Source organism: Hydractinia symbiolongicarpus, chromosome 11 (assembly GCF_029227915.1).
Source record: "Hydractinia symbiolongicarpus strain clone_291-10 chromosome 11, HSymV2.1, whole genome shotgun sequence".
Taxonomy (NCBI): domain Eukaryota; kingdom Metazoa; phylum Cnidaria; class Hydrozoa; order Anthoathecata; family Hydractiniidae; genus Hydractinia; species Hydractinia symbiolongicarpus.
Genome location: NC_079885.1, coordinates 7248844 through 7259799, shown reverse-complemented (window position 1 = coordinate 7259799; position 10956 = coordinate 7248844). Strand labels below are relative to the sequence as shown.

The window sequence follows — 10956 nt, the reverse complement described above, 5'->3', positions numbered from 1 at the left end:
CGAACGCAACAATGATGATAAAAATTGAGAATATATAATTGAATGTCTTGTCAGAAAAAAAAACATGTAAGAAGGTTTAAGCGTTCACCAAGATAAGGATTGGCAAAAAATCTGACGGACAAGTATTGAGCCTAACTTTCTCGGCGCTTAGTGATTCGGCGACAGAAAAAATAGGCTGAGAAATAATTTCATCGATTTTCAAATTTTTGTATTGATTTAGAAGGTGCTGTAAAATCTTACGGTCAAAATTTTGGGAACATTCAAGAAACTGATTTTATAGGCAGAAGAAGTTAGAAGGTATAAATTTCTCGCAGAATTTTATTTCCCAGGTAAGAGGTCGACAATTAGTTAAGGTATCTCTATAAATTGGATATTTTTAAATATTTTCTAACTTGTTAAATTTGTTTCTCAGCTCAATTTATCGGTTTACATTTCCGCAAGTCCTAATTCGCCTCACCTGAAAAACTGATCATTAGGGTCGACAAGATTTGAACGGGTAAGGTAATAAGTCAGATGAAAAAATTAAGATCGATGAAAAATGGATAACTGAAAACGATAAAGTTAGCATCAAACACGCTTTTACTTCAAAGGTATGGCAAACACTATGACAATGAGACTACATAATCTTGTTTCCGCACATAATTTGATCTCGATAGATTGCATTCCGTGTTATTGACAAAAACAAGCAACAACATCAATGGTGTCACTATAAAGTAGTTCTCACCAAACAAATCAATGGGAAACTACGCGCAAACGCTTGATAACATTTCTTGCTTATTGTTTCAGGTTGACTAACACACAAAAATTAGAAATGTACCGTGAATTGATATGTTTAATTTTTACAGTGCAGTTGGCAGCATCAGAACTCCAAGATTTCTCTCTGCGAGATGTCCAGGAAACTATTAAACGCTCTCACCTCCTCCTTAGTTTGCGCCCGCGAGACAGTGACGCCATTTTGAAGACACTGTCATGGTTGTTTCAAAACGAAAGTATTGAGTTTGGTATTTGGAATCCAAAACCAGGTGACGTCATAAAATGGAAACACGCACACGAGGGGGAGAATTTAGCTTTCTTTGAAAAGAGACTTAAAGATCGAAGATGTTTAGTGAAACCGAATCTGCTGTATACGCCCACAGCGGTTGGTATTGACGGCGACGATACGTCGTTAGCTGATGTCGTCAAGTTTCTTAACGATGCCTGTTTTGCTTTTGTAACACCAAGTGGTAGAATAACCAGAGCTGGAAAAGTGAGACATAATATTCTTAAAAATATTTTTCGTGTGACTCACTCTTTATTGAGCAGTTCTCGATGTGAGCGCATAAGTCCGCCTACAATGAAAGAATTCGTCACCAAATATATGTATCGTTCCAGGCCAGTAATAATCGAGAACGCTATAAATCATTGGCCAGCCCTAAAAGACTGGTCCAACGAGTTTTTGCGTCGTAAATATGGTAACCAGAAGGTTCACGTGAAGATGACACCAAATGGCGAGTTTGAAGGGTGTGACGAAGCTCGTAAATTTGAAAACTTCGACACTTTTCGCGTTCCAAAACATGTTCGCGACCAGCTTCAATTTCCTGACTTGGTAGTCGTCAGACCTGCAGTTGGAAATATCAAATTTTCCGAATTCCTAGATCTAGTTGAAAACAAGAATAACTCATTGAATATATCTGCCTATTTAGAATATTCTTCGATCCGTGAATATTTTCCAGAACTGGAAAAGGATGTGAAACCGTTTACCTTTGTCGACGGAATTTTAAAATCATCTAGTTTGAATATTTGGTTAAGCAACGGAAACACGTTGGGAAAGCTTCATTTTGATCCGTTTGAAAACTTCTTATGCCAGATGCGCGGCAACAAAAAGCTGACATTGTTTGATCCGCACCAGAATCACAATTTGTACGAAGCTCACATACAAGAAGGATTACTAGGATATGAACACAACACAAACAAGTTCAGCTTTCAAAAACTTTTAGACAGTACATCAATGGTGATGTCACCTGTGGACATTCTTAATCCTAATTTTGAGCGCTTTCCTAATTTTACGAGAGCCGAGCCAATGGAATGTTACCTTAATGAAGGTGATGTTTTATACATGCCGTCCTTTTGGTGGCATGAAGTCCAATCGTATCCAAACCCCACGGAGAAGAGAAATTTGGCTGTCAATTTTTGGTACTATCCATTTCTTACAAAAGAATTTCCATGTGCAGGATGTAAACTGGATGTTAATCCTTTGTATCGCAAAATACTTGAGCTGTTTTAATTTTTTTCGTACTTCTTCTTTCCGCCCACGAAAAAACCGTGCGAAAGTATTCATTTAAAATCAGTTGACTAAATTTAAATTATCCCGTATAACAACTAGAAAACATTGACACTTTCCTTTTGATAGGTTTTTAAACTTCTGAAATATCAAACAACGCGGCGATTTTTTCCTAAAATGGTAAATACGTCATATTCCTTTTAACCTGGACCCTTATCAATCGCCCCTGCTAAGACGAACACTGGATAACTTCTCTTTTCGGTATTTCGGCCCGTTTTCTGGTCCGTAAATTATAGGATAATAAAATGCGGGAAAATGCTTTCAAAGTTGTAGAAAGTTTTTGCGCAACGAAATTTCTGTGTGGCAAATAAAGTATATTAAAAAGGATATTGGCTTAAAAATTCTTTGTCTTGTATCGGAAATGGACTGAAAAAAACGTAAGCAATAGTTTTTAATTTTTAACAATAGACAAAAGTGGAAAATATTTTGTTCGGTAAAATTATGAAAAGGTATTCATTTTAAAGGAATAACGTGATCTCTCTGAAAGAAACCACAAGGACCTACATAAGAACTTTAAATTTTTCTGGTTCTCGGTAGTCAAACGAAGCACGCTCGCGTCTGTTTTTAAAATTTATTGTTTTTTTCTTTTTTTTTTCGGACAGAAACATGTTTTTTAAATGTATTGTTTCTGTACTTGCGCATACATTCTTGTAGTTAAAAAGCATGACTATATATAGAGTTATATTGAACTTCGTATTAAGTTTTTGGAAGTACAAGGTTCAAAAGACACTGAAATTAATTTCTCTCCAATTAGCGGACACCGTTGGTGCATGAACAAAGTGTCCGCTATTTAGAGGTGTCCGTTTTTGTATTTGTATATTTTTGTATTCGATTTTGTATACGAAATGTTTAACTTAAAAAATTAGCGGGTATCGTGCTGGAATTAGACACGAAAAAAGGAGAAAACAACTAAATTGAATGTAATATAACTTTTTTAAAAAAATAAACAAATATCGACATCATAATATCAACTAAATTACCAAAAAAGATTTAAAAAAAAAGCATTTCATGGAGAAAATATATGTCTTTAAGTGAGGATAAAGAAGTTCTTTCTTCTATATTAAAATTTTTCAAATTTATTAATCTATCAACAATTATAGCCAGTGCTTCATGCATGGTAATCTTCTCTTCAACGTCATCATTTTCAAAATCGTTATCACTCTCATCAGATGAAATCTCTTCCACATTAACTCCAGATTCTTTAAAAAAACGAAAGCATTGTTGGGTACATGCCACAAAACATGTCAAAAATATGTTTCATGTTCTTGAAAGTCCCGAACACTATGGTCTGGAAATACCGGTTATATATAAGTTTTATGGACAACAAAAGTTGATTGACTGGTTTGCGAAAAAAATTGAGGCTGTAAAAGCCGACATTTCTTGTAGTTGTAAAGTTTTAAGTATTTTAAAATTATTTAATTTTTCATTCTTTTTGTTATGCTGCTCCCTAATTTTTTGGACTGTCCGCTAATTGGAGAGAAAAAAAGCCCATATTTGCCATTTTGTGCAAAGAAATTTGTCCGCTAATGAGAGTGTCCGCTAATTGAGTGTCCGCTAATTAGAAAGTTTTGGAAATTAGAAAGAAACGGCCGGTGTAAGACCAAAGCGTGTGCTCATCAGAAGTGTCCGACTTTTAGAGTGTCCGTTACTTGAAGAGAATACTGTATTTAAAAAAAAAAGTTTAAATGGATTATTTAACTTGTGTGTTCTGTTGTTTACATCTTTTACCTACACGAATGAGTGCACATTCGCGAAATACAATGCCTATAAGAGATTTTTTGTAAATAAAAACTGTGACGTCATTTCTCTGTGTTTCTCTGAATTCAGACGACTTGAGCGTGGATCGGATATCTTTTAATCGCAAGACAGACCGCGCATCTCTTTGCCTTTTTTCCTGAATTATTTTGTTGATGCGCGGCTTCATGTTTTCTTAGATTTCAAGAAAGTATCCAAGAATCTCTTCCGTCGCAGATTCTTTTCTGGTAGGACATTTTATGTGTGTTTTTTTGGACATCTATATCATAATGCCCGTATACGTCTGTCCGTCTGTCTGTCACGCAAAATGGTAACTTAGTTGCGACGGGCGAACCCGTGGATTTTTCCACGGGCTAACGACTAGTACAAGAAAATTTCACAGTCCTTCTTTTTGCGGCCCAAAATATATCATTCGTGGTCTATTTCAACGCCAATTGTTCGCTTTCAATTGCAACATGTCAGAAAAATGTGAAATATTATATATTTTATTATTACAGGTATAAATATTCAATCAGAACAGTTTCTATTTTTTTAACTTAAGCGTGCGGAATGAAAAGGTGCGAATTTATTTTTGCGAATTTGGGTAAAAAAAATAATAAATTTTGCACAAACGCCCCAATTTCGCGCTAAAAAGTTTCGTGCAACAAAAATGGAATCAAAATTAGGTACTTATTCTAAATACATCCCATGAAATTCCCAAAATTCCACTTAATTAATTCTATACTTTCTAAACTTTATAATTAGAACCAGTTTGGTAACAAACATAGTACACTAGTCGTTAGCCCGTGGAAAAATCCACAGGTTCACCCGTCCTTTTTATACCGCACTGCGTGCTTCTCGCTACTTCCGCAGCTAAGCTACCATTTTGGGTGACGACAGACAGACAGATAGACGGAATACGGCTATTATTATAGAGACTAGCCGTTAACCCGTGGAAAAATCCACGGGGTCGCCCGTCCTTTAAATTAACCCGTTGCAACAAAGTGGACAGAAATATATCACATTTGGTATTGATGCGCATTAAAAAAATTTCGTGTTTCCGTTACGGGACACGGCTTTCGCGGACACACAGACAGACGACGTCTATTATTAAAGAGACTAATTATTTAATTTTTTAATTCTATACTTTCTAAACTTTATGATTAGAACCAGTTTGGTAACAAAAAGGGATCAATGATGTTATATATACCATTGAAATTACGAGAAATCTAAGACATCCCTGGGATGCTTTGGAATGGTTGGGATACTTTGGGGTACTAGAGATGTGTAGTGCGGTGCAATATAGTATATAGGAGAGCATAATAATACCTTATATTAGGACTAAATAAAGTGCTTTCCAAATCTAAAGCGTCTACGATGAAGGGCCATTACTTTTGAAAAACACATTTACCATCGTGTTACTCGCAAATAGATAGGCTTTCCATTGTTAAGAACATGATAATTTAAATATTTTGAGGGCCGAAACACACTAGTTTTTTTTTCTCGCACAACAGATTTGACTTAAATTTCAGCCTTAAATACTATCAGGAAAATAAGCAGTTAATAGAGAGGACTCGCAGATCGCAATGAAATTTTTGGCGGATGATTTTTAAAAATATATATATTCTAAACCCAACCTATTCTTTCTTACCTATCAGAATCATGTCGCTGTCAAGATGAAGAAAGGTAAAAATTTGACACGCGAATTGAGGAACGAGATTTATTACAATTTTCTACATTAAACTAAATAAAAAAATACTAGCGGACTGGAATATCTTTTACAATAACAATCGCTTCGTTATCTGTTCCGCAAATTAACGACGAACCGTTTACATCAAATGTATTCACCGAACTTTTACTGTCCGGCAGTAAAGAGAAAGTTTCCATTTTATGCTTGTTTGCGTCGATATATAGCCAAACGCTCGAAGAGGCTATGTCATTTGTTTGTAAGGTTGCATTTACGCGTCCGGATGCTAGATTCATCGCTTTTATGTCATTTGCACCGGATATCATTGAGGTGCCGTCCCAAAACCAGCACGAACCGTCCTGTGAACAAGTAAACAAATTGTCCGGGTACAATGGATGAAATTTAACTTGCCATACTTCCGCTTGGTGAGCGTCTATTAAAGTAACCGGCGCTTTTTCCTGCCTTACATCCCATATACCGATAACGCCATCGCCGTGACCGGTCACTAATATATGCGGTTGATTGGGGTGTTTGTCAACCGATAACAAGGGACAAGCGTTACCAGATAAAGTCAAAACTTTCTGCGGTTTATCTATTTCAGGTTGGCGTATATCCCATAACTTTAATTGTCCCGTAGTGTTGACGGAAACGATTTCATTTGTTGTTAGAAATTGAATGCCAGTGATGTTCGAACTATCTGCATTCTCTAGTACACGCACGGGCTTCTTGCGGTCGACAAGCAACAGGTTAATCCTGCCGTCTTCACCGCCTACAGTAAATAAAAATATAAAAAAACAAGAACAAAATGCTAACTACACTCTTTTACAACTAAAAAACACAATATTTTGTGAGAATGAACCTTTGCGATTTATAGAAATCATTTTTTTCGTGGAACTAAACCTTCGCGATTTTGCCCCAAAATCAAAGTTACTACCTTTTAAATACTATTCTTGGTTTTAAAAGGAAAATTGAAAGACAAAAAAAAAAGTCTGATAGCAGATAGGCAATACGCTTAGTTTTTTTAAGTACTGCTATAACATATAATAATTTGGAAAACCAGTTACAAGACAATTTAAAGACAATTTTAAAACAAATATTCATACCTACCTGTGATAATCTCGTTGTTGCTTGTTGCTATGCAACAACAAACCGACGGTTCTCTAGTTGCTTCATACTGATGTAGTTTTGGCCATTTTTGCACCTCGTTCAATCCAAGGTCGCGTACAGCAACTAACGAAACATCTCCTAAACTTGAGCTACACAATAACATGCTTGGGCTCATAAAGACCATATCTGTAACTGAACCTATAATAAACCATCATATCAATTAACGAATCACATGCTTCAAGAGAAAAAAACTTTCATGGATGGATATTTTCGCGAAAAAAATTCTCTCAGTAATTATAGCTAAAATTTCTTTTGCAAAACACACAAGTTTATTCCCGCGAATTCTAAAAATTTAGATATAACGCGAAAATTTATTCTTTTGGGAAAAATCAAACAAATAAAAATTTAGTCAAGATTCGGTGTATTAATGTAGTATCAAATTCCTTAAATTACAATCAGTGAAAAATTTACTCCAGCAAGGTGTACGAAACTCTAAAATACGCAAAAGTTTCTTTTCTTAACCCTATTCGGTCCGGGGGGGGGGGGGGGGGGGGGGCGGATTCCGCCCCCCCCCCCTGACGGGTTTTTTTTAATAACTCCTGATTGCTTTCTTATATGGCTATGATACTTACTGAGTTTCAACATTTATATACTAGACACCTGCATGCTAAATTTTTAGGTCCCATACCTTTCAGAGGCTTTGATATTGGCCATTACTCGAAACTACCCCTAAAATCTCTATGAAATCCTTATAATGGGGAAAACATAATAACTCCTGTTAGGATTATCCTTAGAACTTGAAACTTGCAACACAACTTTGTTTCATCAAGAAGAATCATTTTGAATAATTTTGACACGTGACTATTCCGATTTCCCGGTTTTGTCGGATTTTACCCGAAAATCGGAAAAAACGGATTTTCGGGCAATTTTTGGCAATTTTTTATTCGATCCATGTAAAAACCAGAAGATATGTTAAAAAAATTTTATTTAGCTCTCAGAAACTTCAAACAGAATGTAAAAATTCGCTCTAGAACAAAAGTAATTATATTTTAAGCAGATAGTGGCATTTTTAACAATTTTTAAGCCTCTGATGACGTCACAGAAAATGTGCTGACGCAAGCAAAATTTTTTTGCCGCCATTTTGTTCCTTTTATGACGTACTATAAGTGTGCCAAGTTTGATTCAATTTGAACAATCCTATGAAAAGTTATTGAGGGGGGGCGGATTCCGGGGTCATATTATGTTCGAAAAACCCCGGACCGAATAGGGTTAAATAACGTGCGAATAATCAGCCTAAGTTGACTACAACCTAAACAAGAAAAACGCAAATTAAGTCCTCTTCTACACTAATGGGGTTCGTGTTAGTAAGGTTAAAGGCATTATTGGCGTTTATATAAGGTGTGCGTAATAAGCATTAAGAGAGATTACCAGCTAATACAAGTGATTAACACTTAATTAACGTCTGGTGGTCAAGGCTATAGAAGTTACATTTTATGAGGATGTTAAAACAATACAAAAAAAATCAAGCAGTTTATTGAGTGTAAAGGTGAGGGCGGATTTAGCAATTTTCCTCACACTGATCAGTGAATAAATTAAAGTTGGTGAGTAAGGGGGATAATCAGCTAGGCAGGTAGTCTTTCCTTCATAAAAGTGTTAACCAGACCTCCTTTGAGCCTATAGGGGCATATTAAATGCGTGTACCCTTAGGGCCATTTAATTTTCAATTTAATTGAAAATTAAAAAACAAAATTTTGGTACCTATTCATTTTTTTAAAACTTTTTTATTTTGAAATTCAACATTTATAAACTAAAATTCAAATATTTTTAAAAAAAATAATTAAAAATTGAAAATTAAAAATCAAAAAATTCAAAAAATAATATTTTCTTCTTTGGCGATCAAATATGATGCTATAAACCAACAGGTTCTTTTTAACCAACCTCATCTGTACTCCTTCACATAGATCTTTTATGGGGAGCGTTTCATAAGAAGCTGGGATTGGTATCCAATTTTTAAGGAAGTCCTGAGACTGCCAGGCAGATTTATTTTTTTGTTACCAATATCGTCAATATATTGACTTTTGATTGATATGCGTCAATCCTATTCTCTTGGATTTCTTTTGTTCAAAAAGATCTGGAAGTAAAAGTTTATGCTAATATTATAAGTGTTTGAGGTCAACTATTTACAGAGTCCATTAATTTGATAGGAGAACTTTAGAGAAATGTAAATACACCAATATTTAAAAACATGTGTGATTGTCTTGAAAAATAGTATTATACTGAACGTAAAAAATATCGTGAACATGTTAGCCGTGTTGACACCTACCAAAACAAAAATATGTGTTAAATCGTTAATAAAACAACCAATTCAGAAACAAAATTAATGTCCATTTTTCTTAAATCTTCATCGACAGTTTATTATAGAACACATTAAATGGCGTTTGTTATTGGTATATTATTTTAAATTTCCGATTAACATTCGGGTGCAATTAAGTCTGACCTAAAAGGACAGGTTTGATATAAATCTCACCCTAGGGATTCTTAGTTTCTTTACATTGACCATGTCCCAATACAAGAACCTAAGATTCCCAGGGAGAAGACTGGTTTGATGTTTAATCCATGCACCACGTGCATAATGAAACTTAAAATTGAAAAGCAAAATTTGAATTTAAGTTTTCTATTTTTGTTTTTTGATCTTTCTTGAATTTTAAATTTTTAATTTTTAATTTTCAATTTATAAATTAAATTGAAATTCAAAAATAATTAAATAATTTTGATTTTTGATTTTCAAATTAAAATAAAAAATAAAATTTTGGCAACTATTTCTGATTTTCAATTTTCAATTAAATTGAAAATCAAATGGCCCTAAAGGTACACGCATTATATAACAATTTTTTCAGCTTACTTCAGTCGATTTTTCCCAGTTGCTTGGTAGAAACTAAATTGTGTCTGCAACTGGTCACATTTTTTAACCATAAAAATTACTGGTTTTTAAATTTTTGGATTAGACTTACCAACAGTGGAAACACAAAAAATTAGATGTATACAAACATTTTTTTTCATGGCCTTTTAAACTTTTACTGACAAAATCCATCATGGATCTGTAGCATTTACCAGTAGTGACAAAAATTAACACACCATCAACTTGAAGATTATTCATCATTTCTGGTTCAGAGCCAACTCCTTCATCTGGGATATTCCAATATGTCAAAAAGTTTGTTTTGTCATCGTAACTACCAGTTATGAAATGGTTCGTGTTTGTCGAACTATGATTGCGTGCACACCAACATATTTTTGATATCTTTTGACCAATAAAACTAAAGGTAGCATTTTCTTGAGCCATGTTCTGCTCCTCGTAAAAGTTTATTTTATCTAAATCATTCAAATTTATATACAAAAACATTTAATAATAATTAGTTCCACGTCAGGCCATATAATAAACAATGAGCCTACACTTTTTTAAATAACACTGAAATTGATTGGCAAATTATTAGGCAATAAGCAACACAAAAAAAATTGATTTAAAAAAAACAACACAGACCCTGCTTTCAAAAGAAATATTTAATGTAATAAATAAAGTGATGTGTTTCCAATTCCGTATTTTTCCAAATCAGAAACATTCTCTGAATAGGAGAGAGAGAGAGAGAGAGAGATTTATTTTTTTATTAGGAGTTTACAATGAAAATATATAATATGAAAAATATATTGAACATTTACCTAATAAAAGGATAACTAGCACAAAGCACTTTATGTGCTTAAATAACGTGCTAGCTACCTGGGAGAACAACAGGTAGGACGAAGCCACAGGACAACACAGGGACAAGACGAACATTCAGACGAGGATATCACAGAGTCAAAGTCAAAAATAGCATGAAATGTCTGGAAGCTGCTTAAAACAAACCTTCAAGCAGGAAAAAGGAATTTGGACTGGGTGAAATAAAATAAAATTGTAATTAGATTTTATATGTGTTAATAAAGTGACTATGTAAAAAAATTTTTAGCTCAGAGGTATTTTTACTCAAGATTTTAAAGGGTAAGGAATTTTGAAGACGGTTCCATGAGTTTATTGCAAAGAACTTAACAGACTTTTTACCAAACGCAGTTGAATGAA

General features: G+C 34.2%; 2 protein-coding genes across 2 annotated transcripts; one reads left to right on the top strand and one right to left on the bottom strand.

The window, feature by feature from the left end:
* The first annotated feature begins 95 nt into the window (after window positions 1-95).
* On the top strand, window positions 96-2264 carry LOC130613881 (bifunctional peptidase and (3S)-lysyl hydroxylase JMJD7-like). Its single transcript, XM_057435235.1, has one exon. It carries the CDS (start codon window positions 812-814, stop codon window positions 2261-2263), a length of 1452 nt encoding a protein of 483 aa, XP_057291218.1. The 5' UTR covers window positions 96-811; the 3' UTR covers window position 2264.
* Window positions 2265-5760: 3496 nt separating this feature from the next.
* Window positions 5761-10386, bottom strand: LOC130614150 (nucleoporin Nup43-like). Its single transcript, XM_057435558.1, has 3 exons — window positions 9984-10386; window positions 6849-7046; window positions 5761-6510 (listed from the first exon to the last, which is right to left on the bottom strand). Exons 1-3 carry the CDS (start codon window positions 10246-10248, stop codon window positions 5813-5815), a joined length of 1161 nt encoding a protein of 386 aa, XP_057291541.1. The 5' UTR covers window positions 10249-10386; the 3' UTR covers window positions 5761-5812.
* Between the last annotated feature and the right edge of the window lie 570 nt (window positions 10387-10956).

What these genes read in the sequence shown, in the direction of transcription:
- LOC130614150 (XM_057435558.1), bottom strand. Translation starts at nt 10,248, where the DNA reads ATGTTTTTGTATATAAATTTGAATGATTTAGATAAAATAAACTTTTAC. An exon ending in GAATAATCTTCAAGTTGATG is followed by an intron (nt 7,047 to 9,983) that starts GTGTGTTAATTT and finishes GGTTTATTATAG; the next exon opens with GTTCAGTTACAGATATGGTC. An exon ending in CAACAACGAGATTATCACAG is followed by an intron (nt 6,511 to 6,848) that starts GTAGGTATGAAT and finishes TATTTACTGTAG; the next exon opens with GCGGTGAAGACGGCAGGATT.
- LOC130613881 (XM_057435235.1), top strand. Translation starts at nt 812, where the DNA reads ATGTACCGTGAATTGATATGTTTAATTTTTACAGTGCAGTTGGCAGCA.